This window comes from Heterodontus francisci, chromosome 9, assembly GCF_036365525.1.
Source record: "Heterodontus francisci isolate sHetFra1 chromosome 9, sHetFra1.hap1, whole genome shotgun sequence".
NCBI lineage: Eukaryota > Metazoa > Chordata > Chondrichthyes > Heterodontiformes > Heterodontidae > Heterodontus > Heterodontus francisci.
This window is the reverse complement of record NC_090379.1, coordinates 108,911,350-108,932,696: the sequence shown is the minus strand read 5'-3', so window position 1 is coordinate 108,932,696 and position 21,347 is coordinate 108,911,350. Positions and strand designations below refer to the sequence as shown.

General features: G+C 43.2%; 1 protein-coding gene across 2 annotated transcripts in view; it reads left to right on the top strand.

Moving 5' to 3' along the window:
* dnajc17 (DnaJ (Hsp40) homolog, subfamily C, member 17) overlaps positions 1-21,347 on the top strand; it is a 197,614-nt gene that overhangs the window by 44,834 nt on the left and 131,433 nt on the right. For both annotated transcript variants that reach the window (XM_068039660.1, XM_068039658.1), the window contains exons 2-5: positions 4,696-4,765; positions 7,535-7,593; positions 9,982-10,069; positions 17,174-17,250. In XM_068039660.1, coding sequence (XP_067895761.1) covers positions 4,696-4,765; positions 7,535-7,593; positions 9,982-10,069; positions 17,174-17,250 — 294 coding nt within the window. The remainder of the gene's footprint in view (positions 1-4,695; positions 4,766-7,534; positions 7,594-9,981; positions 10,070-17,173; positions 17,251-21,347) is intronic.

Here is a 21,347-nt window from a genome sequence, read left to right as displayed (position 1 = left end):
GGCATTCATCATTACAAATTGAGCATTACCATGTCGTTTGCCAAATCCTCCAGCTGCTGCACAATTGCTGGGGAGCAAAGACAACTGAAGTCCCATTTTTTACATTAGGAACCATTTCCTTTTCATCCACACTCCCACCCTCGCATCCAGTAAGAAATGAGAAAAGCTTGTGTATTTCTTCATCTGAAAGATAGAAAGCAACCGTGCGTCCTGCTTCTTCTGGCATACCTCCATCATCCCTCCTTTCATCATTTAATTTCTCCCTACCCATTATCTAATTCTTCCTCAGCAAAGAGAGGCAGGAATGTTAGTTTAGGGTAAGAATCCAGTTTTGTAATGCTGAAGAGAAATCCTGGATGATGGAATGAGCTGGGTGGGCTGAATGGCCTTTCCTCCTATTTATGTTAAGTCTTGGCTTTGATTGGAAGGAAAAACAGGCCACTTTTAATTTGAAGTTAGTTAATTTGGTTTATATTTTAGTTCTAATTGAAATACTGCAAAAAAAAAAGCTGGCTGTGCTCTTTTAAAATTGCGTAATGTGTGCTACTGGATTGTTCAATTCAAAAATGACTATTAACAGGAGTAGACTGTCATGGAATCAACTGGAAAAGTTAAGATGTTCATGTGTTGTCCCGTGGAATCTTTTATACTTGGTCTCAGTCAGACCATCACCTTGTCCATTACACTGGCAACAAAGAGCTCAACATTACTTGTATACAACCTTAGTTAGATCATAGTTAGACTACTGAGCACCGTTCTGGTCTTCATAAAATTTGCAGATGATAAAACTTGGAGGTATAATGAACTGTGAGGATAGTAATAGACTTCAAGAGGACATTCACAGGCTTGTGGAATGGGTGGATATGTGACAGGTGAAATTTAATGCAGAGAAGTGCGAAGTGATACATTTTGGTAAGGAAAGCAAGAAGAGGCCATATAAACTAAAGGGGGTGCAGGAGCAGAGAGACCTGGGAATATATGTGAACATATTGTTGAAGTGGCAGGGCAGGTTGAGAAAGTGTTTAAAAAGAGTTTTATAAATGGAAGCGTAGATTACAAGAGCAAGGAAGTTATGATGAACCTTTATAAATCACTGGTTTGGCCACAAGTGTAGTATTGTGTCCAAGGGGTTGGTAGGGGTCGAAAACCCACTGCCTGAAAGCGTAATAGAGACAGAAACCCTCAACTCATTTAAAAGGTGTCTGGATATGCAAATGAAGTCCCGTAATCTCCAGGGATATGGACCAAGTGCTGGAAAATGGGATTAGGCTGGGTGGTTCATTTTTCAATCGGCACAGACAAGATGGGCAGAGTGCTTTCTGTGCCATAAATTTTTCTACATTTTCTAAATATTCTAAATATCTGAAAAGGAGGAATGTGCAGAGATGTGGGGAGAGGGTGGCGAGTGGCATTACATTAATTGCTCCTTAGGAGAGCCAGCAGAGACACGATGGGTCGGATGACCTGTGCTGTAACAAATCTATGATTCTATTCTATGACTCTATAATTCTGGGCACTACACTTTAAGAAGGATGTGAAGGCTTTAGAAAGGGTGTAGAAAAGATTTACAAAAATGTTTCTGGGTTGAGAGACCTCGGTTACATGGATAGATTGGAGAAGCTGCAATTTTTCTTCTTAGAGAAGAGAAGGTTGAGAGATGATTTTAAAGAGGTGTTCAAAACCATGAGGGGTTTAGACAGAGTAGATAGATAGACACTGTTCCCATTGGTGGAAGGGTTGGGAACAATAGGACATCGATTTAAGGTGATATGAGGAAAAACTTTTTTAGCAGTGAGTGTTTAGGATCTGGAATGCGCTGGCTGAAAGGGTGGTGGAGGCAGATTCATTTGTGGCTTTCAAAAGGGAATCGGAAGGGAAACGATTTGTAGGGCTATGGCAAAAGTGCAGGGGAGCGGGATGAGCTAAATTGCTCTCGCAGAGAGACAGCACGGGCTTGACAGGCCAAATGGCAACCTCCTGTACTATAACCATTCTATGATTACTATAAGGGCATAGACGCACTGGCGATAGTTATAATACCTCAGTTGTGGTATCGTCCTTGTAAATCTCTTTTGGACTATCAAGAAAGAGTGAACAGGCTGGTGCTCTTTTTTTCTCTAGAGAAGAGAGGTCTGAGAAGTGGCCTAATAAAGGTCTATAAAATTTTGTAGGGGTTCGATAGGGTAGATGTAGAGAAGATGTTTCCACTTATGGGAGTCCAATACTAGGGAACACATTCGAACATTGCTAATAAATTCAATAAGGAATTCGGGGATCATCACCACCTTCAGGGAAGTTATGCCGAGCCTTTGTAAAGCTCTGGTTAGGCCCCAACTGGAGTATTGCATCCAGTTCTGGTCACCACACTTTAGGAAGAATGTCAGGGTCCTTGAGAGGGTGCAGAGGAGATTCACCAGAATGATTCCAGAGATGGAGAATTTTAGTTACAAGGTTAGATTGGAAAAGGCGGGTTTGTTTTCCTAAGAACAAAGGAGATTGAGGGGGGATTTAATAGAAATGTACAAGATTATGACAGTCTTAGATAAGTTAGACAAGGAAAAACTGTTCCTATTAACAAATGGTACAAAGACTAGGGGACACAGATTGAAAGCTTTGGGCAAGAGCTGCAGAGGGAATATGAGGAAGAACTTTTTTATGCGGCGCGTGGTAATGACCTGGAACTCGCCCACAAGGGTGGTGGAAGTGGAGATGATCAATGACTTCAAGAAGAAGTTGGATGGCCATTTGAAAGAAATAAACTTGCAGGGCTATAGGGATCGAGCCGGGGAGTGGGACTGATAGGAGAGCCAGCATGGACTTAATGGGCCTTATATCCGCCGTCTGTGATGTGAATGACTCTGACTCTATGTCTTTACCCAGAGAGTGGTTATTATGTGGAACTTGCTAGCACAAGGAGTAATTGAGGTGAATAGCATGGATTCATTTAATCGGAAGCCAGGTAAGTACTTGAGGGAGAAAGGAATAGGAGGATATGTTGATATGGTGACATAAAGAAGGGTGGGAGGAAGCTTATGTTTAGCATAAACACTAGTATTGGGCCACATGGCCTTTTTCAGTGTTGTAAATTCTAGGTAATTCCCACATTTAATGTATCGTCCGTTCCCTCTCTATCTCTTTCAAGTCTTCACACGACACATCATTCCTCAGCCAAGGAGGCACAAGTGCTGACAGGCTTCCAGCAATCTTGGGTTGTTCTTCATTGCTCAAAACCAAGTGCAGTCCATGACAGTTTATAATCCCATCATTCCCTGTGTGACCTTAGTGTGCAAGTTCCTGCCGTCTCCCCCCAGCCCCCGCCAACCATCTTGCACCCCTGACTGCAGGACAACATTGTGAACTTCCTGTATTGAGGTTTGGCATGAGAATGTTCAAAATGGATCCTGATGGTGCTTTTGAAACTCTTGTGCTTGGATGTCAATTCTGTTTTTTTTTCTAGTTGTGGTTGACTAATGGCAGACGATGCAGACACACTCAGCATTGAAAGCTGTCCAACTTCTCTGTTCCACTTCCACCTTACTATAAAGCAGGCTCTCTCTCCTCAAGCGAGGTATGCAGTGACCAGCCTGTGCCATCTGCCCCGCAGCACTGTGAACAGTTCCTCTGCGGTTCAAAACAAGCAAGGATAATAAACGAATAGCACATGGCACGCTGTTGGATTGCTGTGATTTCCTTATTCAAAACCACAATTGCAACCAGACCACGCAGTTTCATTTTTTTTAAAGTACAGATTTTAATTAGGCACATCTGTTCATAGAATAGACACAATCATAATTAACCTTCTTAGTGCCAGAAGCCTAAACTTCTCAAAATGAGGTTGCTTAAAATGTTATCAAATGTAATAAGCTAATTGGTAGCCAAGTACAGTGTACAGTAATTAAGATGTTAACTTTACTGTTTAGGTTGGATCTCTTTAGGCTGTTCACTCCCACTGACCCACTCTATGGCTACTAAAACAACAGCTTAGTAGCCACAATATAATCTCATGTAACCAATTGGAATGATATTTCTCCAACTCTACGTGAAACTTTGATAAGTATCGTACAACTCACAGGATGCTCTTTACCTTTTGGTCCTGAATTACTGAGCAACTCGGCATTGGTGTCTTGCTTAGCTTGCCTGCTGCAGAACAGCAGGGTGGTTCTTTAAACTATAATGTACCACAAAACAACACTCAATTTTATTAAACTTTTCTCTTCCTCCTAACACACTCCAATCATGTGTGCATGCACTTCGCTCAAGTAGCCAATTATATATGTGCCTTTAAGATTATGATTGTCACCAGGTTGCTTGCCATTGTAGCCAATCCTGTCCATGTGTATGCATGCTCCAGCAGGGGTTCACTGGACAACAATCAGGAGCATTTCCCAGACTGAGGCAAATTGTATCTTCCCTCCTGGACCCCTGCTGGAATACGTGCCTCCCAGAGTCACAATGCACACAGGTCCACCCTGAGCTGTGATGCTTCCCACACTCGCCATCTGGGCTCATACTTAGCTATTCATGCTAGTGTGCATGAAGCCATATCCCAGCCTAATTTAGTCATTTCAGGAGAAAAGGGAAAACATTTTATCTGTGGGGAACAATGACATTTTCCCACTTCATTGCTGATTTGACTGGTAGATGTTTTGCTGCTTATCATGACATAATCTTTTTTGTGTGTCTTTGAATTTGCAGATTAAGAAAGCGTACAGACAGAAGGCTTTGAAATGTCATCCAGACAAGAACCCAGACAATCCCAAAGCAGGTGGGTCAATGGAAGGGTTTAGTCTCTCTCCACTGGGACTGGTCAGTGGCTCCTAATTTATTACTCTTTTGGCTCAATATCTAAAGCTCTACTGAACAAGGCAGTTTGGCTGGTTGACAACCAGGAATCAATCTTGCAGGTCGTAGATTGTAAATTACACTAGATACTGGATACATGGGTAATATTAAAGGAAATATCATAAAGATTGCTGTGACATGGCACATCCTAGAAGATAAGATTTGATTTAATATGCAGTGGTGTAGGATGCTTGGGAAATACAGATAGTAGGAAAGATGGGGGTAAGGGCAGTGGGGGGTGGTTGCTTCAGATGGTGAGGATAATTTAGAAATAAAGGAATCTGAAATTATATCTCTGGAAGAGACCAAAGTGAAACCTTTGGGTTTGTGGTGAATAATATGTCGACAATAAGTAGAAGTTATTCCAAGTTTGTAGGGATCACTGATGAGGCCTTATTTGAAATGGCATCTGCAACTTTGGGTATGTTGCCTTTGAAAGGACATTGATGCATTAGCAAAGGTTCAGATAAGAGCAACAGGGATTGTTTGTGGAATGTGAGGGTTGGGAGGAGAAATGCATAGTGTTAAATTTTTGTTTTCTTTGGAGAATAGATGATTGAGAGGGAGGCTCGATCCACGTACTTAATATGCAGAGAGCACAGATGATGTAAACGCAGGGAAATTATTCAACTTGAACTGTGAAGACAAGAATGAGAAGGACGAGGTTCAAAATCAGTAAGCCTCAAGCAAAATTGGAATCTTCCCCAACCCTTCCCTGCCTCCCCCCCCCCCCCCCCCCCACCCCCCCCGCGACACCCACAGAGTGGTGGTTACGTGAAACAGTAACTATGCTGTCTCGATAAACTGCTTCCAAAAGGACTAGATATCTAGTTTGAAATGGAATGGAAGCGTAAAGGGTAACTGTTGGCTTGGGTGATTAGAAGTATTCCATAGTACTCATTGGTTCTCAGCATGTCCGGGGAGACTAGCCCTCTGTTCATCGTAGTACAAAGATATGAGGCTAGGTTAAAAATTCTGAAGTTTCGTTTGGATTATTTTTGGTATCAGAGAGTGTACAGAATTTTCACTCAAGCTTTTGTTGGATTGATTATACCTGTCTGCAGAGGACAGTGTTGAGAGCATGCCAAGATTACAAAAGGGCCCAAAATACGACCAAATAACTTTTTTCATGATGGTGATGACACCCAGCTCTACCTCACCATCATCTCTTTCGAACCCTCCACTGCCTGTGTGTTGTCAGCCTGATTGTCTAACATGTAGTCATGAATGAACCGCAATTTCCTCCAGTTAAACATTGGGAAGACTGAAATTATTGTTGTCAGTCCTTGCCACAAACTCTCTACCCTCGCCACCAATTTCATCCCCCTCGTGGTCTAGTGTCTCGGGTTGAACCAGACTCTATGTAACTTTGATGTCCTATTTCACCCCAAACTGAACTGACCCCTTATCCTCTGCATCAGAAAGACTTCCTGCTTCCACCTCTGTCACATCGCCTAGCTCCACTTTTGCCTCAGCCCATTTTGCTCCTAAAATCCTCATCCATGCTTTCAAATTTTTCTATAGCCTTGCCCTTCTCTATCTCTGTAACCTCCACCAGCCCTGTAACCCTCTGATATCTGTGTTGCTCCAACTCTGGCCTCTTGCACATCCCCCACTCCTTTTGTGATTGTGCCTTCAGCCATCAAGGCCCTGAGCTCTGGAATATCCTCAAAAAACGTCTCCTCGCCTCAAACTTTTTCTGCTACTTTACAACCCTCTTTAAAACCTGCCTCTTTGACTCGGGTTTTTAGTCACCCTTGCTAATATGGCTTCCTTTGGCTCAGTGTCAGTTTTTATCTGATACTCTTGTGAAGTCCCTTGAGCCGTTTTCCTATGTTTAAAGGTGCTACATAATTGGAAGTTGTTCTTTTTCTCGTTCTATGCTTTCAATGAATGTTCATGAGCTTGTTGAGGAACTGGTTAGCAAGAGGGATAGTGTCGTAAGGGATATAAGTAATTCATTATTTATTGAAGAAAGAATATACTACACAATAGTGTATTATTATTCTGGTACAATTTCAAACCTCCTCCATCTTTCAGGTCTTTTTCCACTCCAGTTCTTGTATCATTCTTCAGTCAAGAGGGGGTCAAGCTGCTAAGTTTTATTTGGTGCTTGGTTGGGCAATTCTGGCACGATCCCATTTATTGCTCATCCCCTAGTTGCCCTGAGAAGGTATGATAGGATTTAGAGATTGTACAACTGAATTGCTTTTTAGGCAACTTCAGAGGGCAAAGGGAGTCGATCAGACTAGAGTCATGTGTGGACCAGATGGCAGTTTCCCTGCCCTGAACCAGTTTGGTTTCCAACAAGAATCCAGCAAGTTTCACGGTCACTTTTTGTTGCTAGAATGCAAATTGCCCAATTTATTGAATCCAGTTTCCCAATTTGGTGGGATTTTAAACTCAGCTAATACAGAACCACAAGCACTAGGGTTCTCATTTGTTTCGTCATCTGCAGATACCAATACATATCCTATCATTATAATGGAACATCTCATTCAGCCGCTCAAGCTTGTTCCGCCATTCAGTTCGATCATGACTGAACCGTACCTCCACGACATTTATCTGCTTTGCTCCATGATCCTTTATGCATTTATCTAACAAAATTCTATCGTTCTCAGTCTTGAAAATTGCAATTGATCTTGCATCCACAGTGACTTGCTCTCTTTTTATTCACTTTTTTTATTTGTAGTGGAATTGTTCCATCAATTATCCCAGGCTCTGGAAGTTCTTACAGATGCAGCAGCAAAGGTAAGGTTCCTGACACCATTGGAACATATTCATGGCCTGGCAATTTTCAGCGATAAAAGCTTCTACAGTCATGATCCCTTGTCATTCTTTCTATGGCTAAGAACTTTTCCAGCAATTGTGATAGGTTATTATGTGCAAGTGAACCTTCTTTTTGGTGAATTCTCATGCTTGTCAAGGTGAGAGTTGTTAGTACTGAGGGGCTTTCCCAAGCTCTTCTAAGCCTATTGCAACTTGGGTTAGACATTGTGCAAAGCCCCTTTTATGTTGTCACATCAAGCAGTCCCAATCCAGATACAGCATTGTGCAGATGCAAAGTAAAACACTCTCTATGCTGCCTCATCAGGCATTGCGAAATCATGTCAGGATTGGTTTGATGAGAGTAAAGCTGCCTCTACAGTATCCCATGAATTGGTTAGATGCAGAGTAAACTACCCTCTGCCTTGCCTCATCCCAGTCCTCAGAAAAGTGCTGCCCACTGTACCAATGTGACATGTTTCCATTTGTCACATCGACCATCCAGTGACCTTAGAACGAGATTTCCAATTTAGAGCTTTTTTTGCATTCTTAAATATATATTGAGGCAGATGGTTTCAACTTGGAGCACTGTAGATGGTGAGTTTGTTTTTCATGCTGTGTTTCTCAATCATTACATTGCAGCTCTCACCACTGCATGCACCACAATTCATGAATAAAATGGACTGTAATTTACACCAGACGGTGGTTACGAGGATAATATTTACAAGTGTTTGCCAGTTCTTTCCTAGTGGAGAGGCAACGCACTTGAAAATGTTTTCAGCAGATGATTGGTTACAAGTTGGCATCAGTATAAAGCCTACACTAACTTCCACTTAAAGGCTGCCCTCATTTTGTCTTCATTGATGTTTCTTCCCAGAACAGAAAATGCATCTTCACACAGAATGTCCAGTTGTCATTTACTGTGTGCCAGCTCCTGTCTTAAGGAAAAGGAATTCTTGTTATATGAGATTCAGATGGTAGAATTGAAACACATTTTCAGAATCCTTTACTCTACTGTAGTATTGACAATATTTGACTTTTATTCTCCTTACTGTTTAGTGAATAAATATACTGTCAAGTGTCGTGCTAATCTGTACAGACCAGAAGGTCCCAGGTTTGGTCCTAAGTTTGAGCTGCGTTAGCTGGTTTCATGTAGAGCAGCAGATAGAGGTGGAAGGACAACAACTGATCTTGTATTTTTGGGCTACAGAAGGGAATATTCAGCTAGGTTTCTCAATCCTGATCACTATCTCATGATCTGTTCTGAAAACTACATGTGAATGAGGACAAAATCATGCTTGGCTAAACTGCTTGAACAATTTTGAAAGTCTGCCAGTGAGTACTCTCTGTGCTCACATATGAAGAATGGCAACTTGGTGGCTTGAGGTACTGGATTGAAGTTGGTGTCTCTGGAGTTGTACTTCATAAGACCTTCAGATGAAAATAGACAAAATGGAAAAGCATTTTTTATGTTTTAACCCAACTGAACCATGTTTCACCAATCTCACAGACCCTATGTTAAAACGTACTCCATGTTCTGTTATTTGCATAATTACATAATCAATCTCACTTTCCCATTCTGAAACTGGTTCCTGAAATTCTGGCGTTCAGCACAGACATGTGATATAAACTGAACGTCGATATGACATATGTTGTACATATGTTCTGATCCTAGTGGACTGCCTTTTCCAGCTGTAAACAATTGCTGGCATGCTCTCCATTCTACAAGGTCCCACATCATAACAGGAACAGGGGATTGCCACTTAATCACCAGTCTCCCGACTACCTTAATCGCAGCCATTAATCAATAGATCCATCACCAACTTTCACACGGCACAGCCTGTGGTCACAGTTTTTGTCTTGTGCTACTCATCTGTATACCTTTCAATCCCCGTCTTGGCGCTGAATGTTTTCATCTGTGCCATGACACGCCCTGAGTGCAACTCTATATAGAATACAAAATATTGATGTTGGTTTCTCAACTTGTATTACAAAGATATGCATGATGACATTCTACTGTTGTCCCTTGTGCAGTGGGAGAACAGCACTGGAGCCGAGACCTAAGACTATCAGCCCTACTGTTTGAGCACTACTTTCCTAATGCAGTGCTTTGTCCACCCTATATTGGCCAGTTGGAGGGCAAATGAAATGGAGGCCCATGTGCTGCCCTACCTCTACTGGCTCTTTGGACCCATGAAAAATTAAATCTAAGATGTCAGACATGGAATTGCATTGTTCAGTGCCAGCAACAGAGAGAGTACTTCAGGCAATATATCAATGGCAGATTATTATGGTTAAACCACCTTAGCTTACATCTCTTATGGTATCTGTGATGAGCATGTTAACTTTTTGTTATTTGTCTACCTCTTCAAGGCATCCTATGATAAAATCAGAAAAGCCAAAAAGCAGGCAGCAGAGAGGAACCAGAAACTCGACAACAGGAGGAAGAAAGTAAAGCTCGGTATGTGAGATACTGAAGAGAATTAGTAACGATTGAGGTGGCAAATGAAGCCCGGGGGTGAGCTGGGGGGCAGGGGGTTGAACTTGCACAGTATTGGAACGGTCCAGGGAAAGCTGTATCTCAGCTGACCAATGAATAACATCAGAGTACTTAAGCATTCTGAAAGGATTTTAATCTACCTCAAAGCTTTTCTGTGGCTGACCTTGGAGACTTTGACAGCACAGAGCCGAGGGAACATTCCTTTGTGCTATCTGTCTTAATGACTACCCATTCCTGACATTAGATGCAAAAAGGAGGGAAGTGTTCCCATGAAGCCCGCACTGAAGTACGTCACAATTAAAATTGCAAACGTTCAACATTTCCCAAAAGAAAAATTGGTGTTTGGTCACAGAATAAAATAACGCACCGAAGTATGAAATATGTTGTGTTTAGTACTAACAAACAGAAAAAAAGTTCACAAAGCAAATGCTTCTTCAAGCAGAGCGTCAGGACTCATAATATGGCCCCGAGGCTATTTTCAGTCATTTACAGCACAGAAGGAGGCTATTAGGCCCATCGAGTCCCTGCCGGCTCCCCACGGAGCTATCCTGTCAGACCCACTCCCCTGCTCGATCCCTATAACCTTGCAAGTCTATTTTTCTCAAGTGTCCATCCAACTTCCTCTTGAAGTCATTGATTGTCTCCACTTCCACCACCCTTGTGGGCAGAGAGTTCCAGGTCATTACCACCTGCTATGTAAAAAAATAAAATGCTTCTTCATGTTCCCCCTGCATCTTTTGCCCAAAGCTTTCAATCTGTGTCCCCTAGTCCTTGTACCATTAGTTAATGGGAACAATTTATTCTTGTCTAACTTAACGAAGCCTGTCATAATCTTGTACATTTCTAATAAATCTCCCCTCAATCTCCTTTGTTCTAAGGAGAACAACCCTAGCTTTTCCAACCTAACCTTGTAACTTGATATCCTCCATCCCTGGAACCATTGTGGAAAATCTCTTCTGCACCCTCTCAAGGACCCTCACATCCTTCCTGAAGTATGGTGACCAGAACAGGATGCAATACTCCAGTTGGGGCCTAACCAGAACTTTATAAAAGTTCAGTATAACTTCCCTGCTTTTGTATTCAATTCCTCTGTTTATGAAGCCCAAGATCCCATATGCTTTACTAACTACTCTATGAATATGTCCTGCCACCTTCAAAGATCTACGCACATGCACCCCCAGGTCCCCCTGTTCCTGCACACTTTAAAACTGTGCCATTAAGTATATATTATCTCTTCCTATTCCTTCTGCCAAAATGCATCACCTCACACTTGTCAGTATTAAATTCCATCTGCCACTTGTCCGCCCATTCTGCTAGCCTATCTATGTCCTGTTGCAGGCAGTTCCTATCATCCTCACAGTGGGTAAAATGTTGGAAAGGGTTATAAGAGATAGGATTTATAATCATCTTGAAAAGAATAAGCTCATTTGCGATAGTCAGCACGGTTTTGTGAAAGGTAGGTCGTGCCTCACAAACCTTATTGAGTTTTTCGAGAAGGTGACCAAACAGGTGGATGAGGGTAAAGTAGTGGATATGGTGTATATGGATTTCAGTAAGGCTTTTGATAAGGTTCCCCACGGTAGGCTATTGCAGAAAATACGGAAGTATGGGGTTGAAGGTGATTTAGAGCTTTGGATCAGAAATTGGCTAGCTGAAAGAAGACAGAGGGTGGTGGTTGATGGCAAATGTTCATCCTGGAGTTTAGTTACTAGTGGTGTACCGCAAGGTTCTGTTTTGGGGCCACTGCTGTTTGTCATTTTTATAAATGACCTGGAAGAGGGTGTAGAAGGGTGGGTTAGTAAATTTGCGGATGACACGAAGGTCGGTGGAGTTGTGGATAGTGTCGAAGGGTGTTGTAGGGTACAGAGGGACATAGATAGGCTGCAGAGCTGGGCTGAGAGATGGCAAATGGAGTTTAATGCGGAGAAGTGTGAGGTGATTCACTTTGGAAGGAGTAACAGCAATGCAGAGTACTGGGCTAATGGGAAGATTCTTGGTAGTGTAGATGAGCAGAGAGATCTTGGTGTCCAGGTACATAAATCCCTGAAAGTTGCTACCCAGGTTAATAGGGCTGTTAAGAAGGCATATGGTGTGTTAGCTTTTATTAGTAGGGGGATCGAGTTTCGGAGCCACGAGGTCATGATGCAGCTGTACAAAACTCTGGTGAGGCCGCACCTTGAGTATTGCGTGCAGTTCTGGTCACCGCATTATAGGAAGGATGTGGAAGCTTTGGAAAGGGTGCAGAGGAGATTTACTAGGATGTTGCCTGGTATGGAAGGAAGGTCTTACGAGGAAAGGCTGAGGGACTTGGGGTTGTTTTCGTTAGAGAGAAGGAGGAGGAGAGGTGACTTAATAGAGACATACAAGATAATCAGAGGGTTAGATAGGGTGGATAGTGAGAGTCTTTTTCCTCGGATGATGATGGCAAACACGAGGGGACATAGCTTTAAGTTGAGGGGTGAAAGATATAGGACAGATGTCAGAGGTAGTTTCTTTACGCAGAGAGTAGTAGGGGCGTGGAACGCCCTGCCTGCAACAGTAGTAGACTCGCCAACTTTAAGGGCATTTAAGTGGTCATTGGATAGACATATGGATGAAAATGGAATAGTGTAGGTCAGATGGTCGGCGCAACATCGAGGGCCGAAGGGCCTGTACTGCGCTGTAATGTTCTAATGTTTGCCACAACCTCCAAATTTGGTGTTATTGGCACATTTTGAGATTCTGCTCTGTAGTCCAAGATCCAAGTCATGTGTATATATAGTAAAAGAAAAACAGTGGTCCCAGCACTGAGTCTTGGGGAACACAACTGTCTACCATCCTCCAGTCTCAACAGCAACCATTTACTACGACTCACTGTTTTGTGTCCTTAAGACAATTTTTTTATCCAATTGCACACTGACCCTCCTATTCTGTGAGCCTCAGTTTTGTTAACCAGCCTTTTAAGTTGTACCTTATCAAACACTTTCTTAAAATCCATAAAAACAATATCCACTGCACTTCCTTCATCAGCTTTCTCTCTTACTTCATCAAAAAATTCAATTAGATTAGTCAAGCACAATCTGCCTTTTCCAAATCCATGCTGGCAATCCTTAATTAACTCGAACCTCTCTAAGTGTCTGTTGATATTTTCCCTGATGGTTGTTTCTAAAATCTTACCCACCACTGATGTTAAACTAACTGGCCTGTAGTTGCTAGGATTGTCCTTACACCCTTTCTTGAATAAGGGTGTCATATTTGCCACTCTCCAATCCTCTGGCACCTCCGCCATATCCAGGGAAGGTTGGAGGATTATGGCAAGCCCTCTTATCTCCATCCCCACTTGCTTTAGCAACCTGGGATGCAAGCCACCTGGACCAGGAGACTTATCTACCCGAAGCATAGCCCGTCGTTTTAGGACATTCCCCCTCTCGATTTTAATCTTCTCCATTGGCTCCACTCTCTGCTTCCACTGATATTTTGTCAGATTCCACCTCCTTAGTGAACACTACTATAAAGTACTCATTAAGTATATTATCCTTGCCCTGCGCCACTATGGTGAGTGTTTTTTACAAGTGAGTAGCTGGTGAGTATTTTTTTGAGTAAGGTTTATTTTACCTAGTGAACTGCATTGATTTTTAGTCGGATTTATCAGTACTAGTAAGGTTTTATTAATTCTAAGGTGTTGTAGTATTAGTATTTTTTTAACAGTAATAAGAGGTTAACTAATAAATAAAGGAATGGCAGGGGTGCTTCAACCTCGAGAGTACACCTCCTGTGCTATATGGGAGCTCCAGGTTACTTCCTGCACAACTGGTTCTCCAGGATACAGGAAGTGTTGTCAATTGCGGCAGCTTGAGCTCCAGGTTTTGGAACTTGAGCAGCAGCTGGCGACACTGCGGTGCATTTATGAGGATGAGAGCTACATGGATAGCATGTTTATAGATGTGGTCACCCCACAGCTTAAACGTATGCAGGGAGAGAGGGAATGGGTGACCACCAGGCAGTCAAAAAGAATTAGGGAGGTAGTGCAGGAGAACCCTGAGTGCATCCCACTCTCCAGCAGGTATCCAATTCTGAATACTGAGGAAAGTGATGCTTCACCTGGGGAGTGCAGCCAGAGCCAAGTCCATGGCACCATGGGTGGCTCAGCTGCACAAGTGGGTACAGGGATACTGGAAGAGCCATAATGAAAGGTGATTCAATAGTCAGGGGAACTGACAGGTGTTTCTTTGGCCGCAGACGTGAATCCAGGATGGTGTGTTGCCTCCCTGGTGCCAGGGTCAAGGATTTCACTCAACGGCTGCAGAGCATCCTGAAGCGGGAGGGTAAACAGCCAGCAGTCGTGGTCCACATCAGAACCAACAACATAGGTAGAAAGAGGGATGTGGTCTGCAGTCAGTATTTAGGGAGCTAGGTAAGAAATTAGTAAGCAGGACCTCAAAAGTAGGAATCTCCGGATTGCTCCCAGTGCCACACGCAAGTGAGTATAGAAATAGAAGGATAAGACAGATGAATGCATGGCTGGAAAGATGGTGCAGGAGGGAGGGCTTTAGACTCCTGGGACATTGGGACCCACTTTGGGGGAGATAGGGCCTGTACAGGCTGGACAGGTTGCACCTGAACAGAGCCGGGACCGAGTGCCTTGCGGGACACTTTGCTAGTGCTGTTGGGGAGGGTTTAAACTAGTTTTGGAGGAGGATGGGGACCTGAGTGTAGACTCAGTTGGGACAAAATCAGAAATTAAAATGGAAGGCAGAAAGTTAATGGATGAGTCTGGAAGACAGAGGAAACAAAGGTTAGAAAATTTAAAGAAGAGTTTGGCAGTGCTCAAGGGTATCTATTTCAATGCAAGGAGTATAGCAAATAAAGCAGATGAGCTAAGGGCACAGATAGACAGTATGATATAGCTATTACAGAAACATGGCTTAAGGAGGGACAGGAATGGCAACACAAAGTTCCTGGTTACAGAGTTTTCAGACGCGATATGGGGGAGTGGCAATTTTGGTCAAGGAAACTACTACAGCTGTGAGGGGGGGGATGACATGTTGGAAGATTCATCAAATGAGGCCATATTGATTGAGCTAAGGAAGAAAAAACAGGCAATCACACTGCTGGGAGTGTATTATAGACCTCCAAACAGTCAGAGGGAGATAGAAGAGCAGATATTTAGGCAAATCTCTGAGAAGTGCAAGAACAATTGGGCAGTAATATCGGGATTTTAACTACCCCAATATTAACTGGGATAGTTTTAGTCTGAAAGGAATTGAGGGAGCAGAATTCCTGAGGTGCATTCAGGAGAACTTTTTTGTCCATTGTGCAACAAGTCCAACAAGAGAGGGTGCAGTTTTAGACTTAGTTTTAGGGAATGAAGATGGACAGGTGGAAGGGGTGTCAGTGGGATAGCATTTTGGTGGTAGTGATCATAGTTCAGTCAGTGTTAACGTAATTATGGAAAAGGACAGAGATAGAACAGGAGTTAGTGTTCTCAATTGGGGCAAGGCCAATTTTACTAAATTGAGGACTGATTTCGCGAAACTGGACTGGAAACAGCTACTTGAAGGGTCAGAACAGTGGGAGGCATTCAAAGGGGAGACTCAAGGCGTTCAGAGTAAATATGTTCCCACAAACAAAAAGGGTGAGGTGGCCAAATCTAGAGCCCCATGGATGTCAAGGAGCCTACAGGGTAAGATAAGGCAGAAAAGGAAAGCTTATGTCCGACACCGAGAACTCAATACTACAGAAAGCTGAGAGGAGTATAGAAAGTGGAGGGATGAAATCAAAAAGGACATTAGGAAAGCAAAGAGAGGACATGAAAGAATATTGGCAAGCAAAATCAAGGTGAACCCAAAGATGTTTCATCAAAACATTAAGAGTAAGAGGATAACTAAGGAGAGAGTAGGGCCCATAAAAGATCAAAAAGATAACCTATGTGTAGGGGCGGAAGATGTTGGTATGGTTCTTAATGAATGCTTTGCGTCTGTCTTCACAAAAGAGGGGGACGATGCAGATATTTTAGTTAAGGAGGAGGAGTGTGAAGTATTTAAATAGAACTGTTCCTGCCAAAAAGGATTTTTGCTTGCGTGACTGCTAGATCACTGGGGAAGTTGCAGGCAGAGACCCATGTCTCATTACCCCCATGATATGGTACTTTGCCACATTCCTGAAAAGTAGTGAGCTATTTATTGGGATTTGTGGCTGACAACAAAATGTTAGTGAATAACAATGTGAGACAGAAGGGACTCTTAAATGCCCAGGAGCGGGTTATGATCATGGGACAATAGTGGAGCATGTTAAAGCTGCACTGTACTCTGCTCTGGACTGGTGAGATGTAGGTTTGGTTACACAGTTCCCTCATACACAGATGTTCAATCTTAGCCATATTACTGTTAGGAAGCAACCGGCACCTCCACACAGGGTGGAAGGATTAATCATTCGGAGTACCTTTGTGTATTTTCTATCAGTGTGATGCACAGTTGCACTGAATAGTCCTTGGAGCTGCCTAAAGCCAGGTAAAGGCCTGCTCAGGTCTGCGAATGAAAGCCAGGGCTAACACATTATAGTTGAATTCAGAACAGACGACTGGGATGAATTTTTTCTTTGACTGCTGTGAATAAGAATCTAATGTAAAATACGTTTGAACATTTCAACCCAGTCCATAATGTGCAACGGCACAAACCTCTCCTAATTCAGTCCAAATGAACTTAGAAGTAATGCTGCTCAAAGACCACAGGAGTCATGGTGTAGAGATAGAATATGCCATCCTTGTAGAGTATGAGGTGCTCTTCTAAGATTGGGCAAAGTAGAGGGAGCTTTACTCACTATCCAATTGTGCCATACTTCATTTGGGAGGGCTTAATGCTAATAATAGGCACTGTCAACGAAAAGTATTCATTTGTACAGAACAAACACCTTTTACCTCTATGAGCACAAAACTTCAATTTAAATGTGTAAACAGACAGTAAAGTTTGAAACCCAGCACTGGGGAAGATATGCAAAAGTTGATATTTACTACAGTTTCCCTATTACTGGTAGGGTATTTTTATACCTGTGAGCTTAGTTGCATGTCACATTGCTGTTCAATTGCAGACTTGGAGGCCCGTGAGAGAGAAGCCCAGCTCAATGAGGAAGAGGAAATTAAGATTGCAAAGAATTTAGATGAAGTGGTAAGTGCAACAGCAGGTCAGAAACCTGTAACTTATTAAATTCCAATCACTTGGACTCTTGCCAAAAATCAAGCTCACACACAAAAGTAGCCATTTTGTTGAGGTACTTAAAGGCTGACATTGCCAATGGAATCATATGACAATTTCAACACATTCAGAAGAGTGAGAAAAAAAATACAAGTTGTTTCGCCTGAAACCGTTACTGTTGGATTGAAGTTAGTATTTCTAGTGATAATCTGAGTTTCAATCTTCCAGCATTTGGCCAATAAGGAGCATTACAATCTATCTTTAAAGATCAGGGTGTGCCAGTACATCCACCCAGTGAAGCACCCAATGATTATTTTTAAAAAGGAAATCAAGCTGGTTATGTACATCAGCACTTATACCGTTTTATTTTTGTATTTTCGTTCAAATCAGCATTTATTCTGTGACTTTGATGCATCAATTTAATTCACAATCAGCTGCAGTTTTGACTGAGGAGTGAGGTAGAATGGGTGGGGAGAATGCAGTAGGTGATTAGGTCTGGGTGGGGAGAGTGAAATAAGGCAGTAGGGTCTGACTTGGGTGAGTACAGTGGGGTGATAAAGTCTATACGCAGAGAGTGAGGTGGGGTGATGTTTGGGGACTGGGTGGGGATGGTGAGGTAGGATAATGACAGGACCTGTCTGCAGAGAATGGGGTTTGGGTAGAGACGGTGAGGTGGGGCAGCAGAGTGTGGCTGCAGTGGTGATGTGGTAGGACGATGATGGAGTCTGGGTGAGGTGTGATATAGAGTAATGTTGAAGCCTGGGTGGTGAGAGTGCGATTGACTTTAGGATTCAAACATGGTGGGATAAGATGGCAAGTGTGCTGAAGAGAAGAGAGTGAAGTAGGTTTAGGATCAGTGATTTAAGGTGATGGAGAAAGTGAGAATGTCGATACACAAATCCTGTTATGGTCCTGAGGTGAGGATATAGGGTCCGGGTGTAGAAATAGTCAAGTAGGACTTCAGTTCCAAGTGCAGGAGGGCATAGGGATATTAGTGGAAGAATAGGCTAATTTTCTAGGTGTGAAGCGTGAGATTGGACTTTAATAAGTTCATTTATGCGCCAACATTTTAATTTTTTTGTTTAATTGTATATCCCTGAAAGGAAGCTGGGCCAACATTTGAGGCATTATAATTGATTGCAGTACCCAAGGAAGGAAAAATCATCCTGAATTCCATTCTAAATGTTGTCAAATGGCCCCTACTGGAAAGTACAGACAAATGAACACGAGGTGAGGGCAGGAGCAGGTTGGGCTGTATTATCAACCCTTCTATAGCTGAATAGCCTGCAACGTCTACTGTCCTGGTTTGTATATTAAGAATGGTCACTTGGGTAAGGTACCAAAGGGCAGCTGATCCCATGGAACCATATCTCAGCTATTATCAGCACCTTTGTGAGACAAGGGGGAGAAAATAGTCCAGTAGAAGGATTCACAGGATTGGGTTTTGAACTGCACTCAATCAGTGTGAAACACTACATGTTTGTGGTAATATTGAGATATTTCCTTAACTTGCCTTGTGAAGTGAGAGGAGTTGGCATTCCTATGCATCTGGGCTCATTAGCAGACATATTGCAAATTAAATTGACCATGATGCTACTCTAATTTCTTAAACACAAAATTTAGGTGCCCTGATTTATGGAGGTTTGATACCTTTCCCCAGTAATCATATCCATGCAGTATTCAGTTTGTGGTATCCTGCCACTTAAAGACTTTTAATGAAATTCAGTCCAGAAGAGCAGCCTTTTTATTGAAGCAGAACTGTGGTGACTTGGTGTATTAAAACATTATGCTTTCATCTTGCATCTTGACTCAAATCTAGGCCAATACTCAGGCTGCCAGGCTTTTCACTGGCCAGTGTTAAAGTCCTGAAGAGAATTGGTGGATGTTTTCAATTTTTATAAAGATGGATAAAAGTACAGGTACTTGTGGCTCCCCGTTGCCCTTGTCAAGGTTGTACTGCAAGTAAAAGGCAGCTTAGAAGCAGACACACAAAGCTTTCCCTGCTGTGAGTTGAGGTTCCTTCCCTCACGAACAGAGAGTGAAACTCTTGATTCATGAAATACCCAATTGGAATGTCGCCATCCCGACTTAAAATTTAAAACCTTTCCAGCTGGTGATTGAAAGGGTCAGCCAATATACAATAAGGATCATGCCAATTGGAGACAAACTCCCACTGCTGTGGTTTTGTGATAGGCTGGTGCAGGGGCGGGGGAGGAACTAGAAAGGATGAAGAATGGCCACTTAGTTGAGATACTAGCAATTGTCCTGTTTGTGAACCTTTGCCAGGCAAGGAGAAGGGGTTGGAGGAGGCGAGATACAACTTAAAAAGGAAAGGGAATTCTGTGCAAGCCAGGCTGTTTCTAATCAGCAGTACAACAGTGTTCCAAAGAATAGAACTCTAGCTGGAGACAACAAAGGGCACCGCTAACAGTACAGATGTCTCTGTTTCCAGCATCTCTGATTATAGGACAACTTATTAAGATCTATTTCCGCTTTTTAAGCAACAGCACAATATTTGGAACGAAAGAGACAAGCACTGCTTCCATGCTGTGCACCCTGTGCTCTTCATTTGTATGACTAGGTATTTTTTGCTGGTAATCGGTTTCAAACTACTTAAGTTTACATTAAAGGTTTCACAACTGTTGTTCACTGACTCACAGCTGGTCACTAATGTAGTTTTAAGCTTCCAGAAGTGGAAAAAAGAATAAGACCATGGTGCAGGAATTAATGGAATTGTGTAAAATTATTATACCCCAGTTATTTCAAGGCAATATTTGAATCTCAGGGTTTCAGTGAAATCATTAAAGTTTTAATCTCAGATTATTAGCTGATCTATTTCCATTTTACTGGGGATGCTGCACGATTGGACATGATGTCTTTTGAATGAGGCGTTAATGAGATCCCTTCTTCCCTCTCAGCTGGGTTTAAAAATCCCATGATGTTATTTGAAGAAGAGCAGGGGAATCTTCCCAGTGTCCTGGATAATGTCTATTCCTCAACCAAAACAGTTGACCGAGTCACCCTTTTGCTCTCTCTGTCGCTCGCTCTCTCTCTCTGTCGCTCTCTCTCTCTCTCTCGCTCTCTCTCTCTCTGTCGCTCTCTCTCTCTCTCTGTCGCTCTCTCTCTCTCTCTGTCGCTCTCCTCTCTCTCTGTCGCTCTCTCTGTCGCTCTCTCTCTCTCTCTGTCGCTCTCTCTCTCTCTACTCTCTCTCTCTCTGTCGCTCTCTCTCTCTCTGTCGCTCTCTCTCTCTCTGTCGCTCTCTCTCTCTCTGTCGCTCTCTCTCTCTCTCTGTCGCTCTCTCTCTCTCTCTGTCGCTCTCTCTCTCTCTGTCCGCTCTCTCTCTCTCTCTGTCGCTCTCTCTCTCTCTCTGTCGCTCTCTCTCTCTCTCTCTCTCTCTCTGTCGCTCTCTCTCTCTCTCTCTCTCTCTCTCTCTCTCTCTCTCTCTGTCGCTCGCTCTCTCTCTCTTCGCTCTCTCTCTCTGTCGCTCGCTCTCTCTCTCTGTCGCTCGCTCTCTCTCTCTGTCGCTCTCTCTCTCTCTCTGTCGCTCTCTCTCTCTCTCTGTCGCTCTCTCTCTCTGTCGCTCTCTCTCTCTCTGTCGCTCTCTCTCTCTGTCGCTCTCTCTCTCTGTCGCTCTCTCTCTCTCTCTGTCGCTCTCTCTCTCTCTGTCGCTCTCTCTCTCTCTCTGTCGCTCTCTCTCTCTCTCTGTCGCTCTCTCTCTCTCTCTGTCGCTCTCTCTCTCTCTCTGTCGCTCTCTCTCTCTGTCGCTCTCTCTCTCTCTCTGTCGCTCTCTCTCTCTCTCTGTCGCTCTCTCTCTCTGTCGCTCTCTCTCTCTCTCTCTCTGTCGCTCTCTCTCTCTCTCTCTGTCGCTCTCTCTCTCTCTCTCTCTCTGTCGCGCTCTCTCTCTCTCTCTCTCTCTCTCTCTCTCTCTCTCTCTGTCGCTCGCTCTCTCTCTCTCTCTCTCTCTCTGTCGCTCGCTCTCTCTCTCTCTGTCGCTCTCTCTCTCTCTGTCGCTCTCTCTCTCTCTCTGTCGCTCTCTCTCTCTCTGTCGCTCTCTCTCTCTCTCTCTCTCA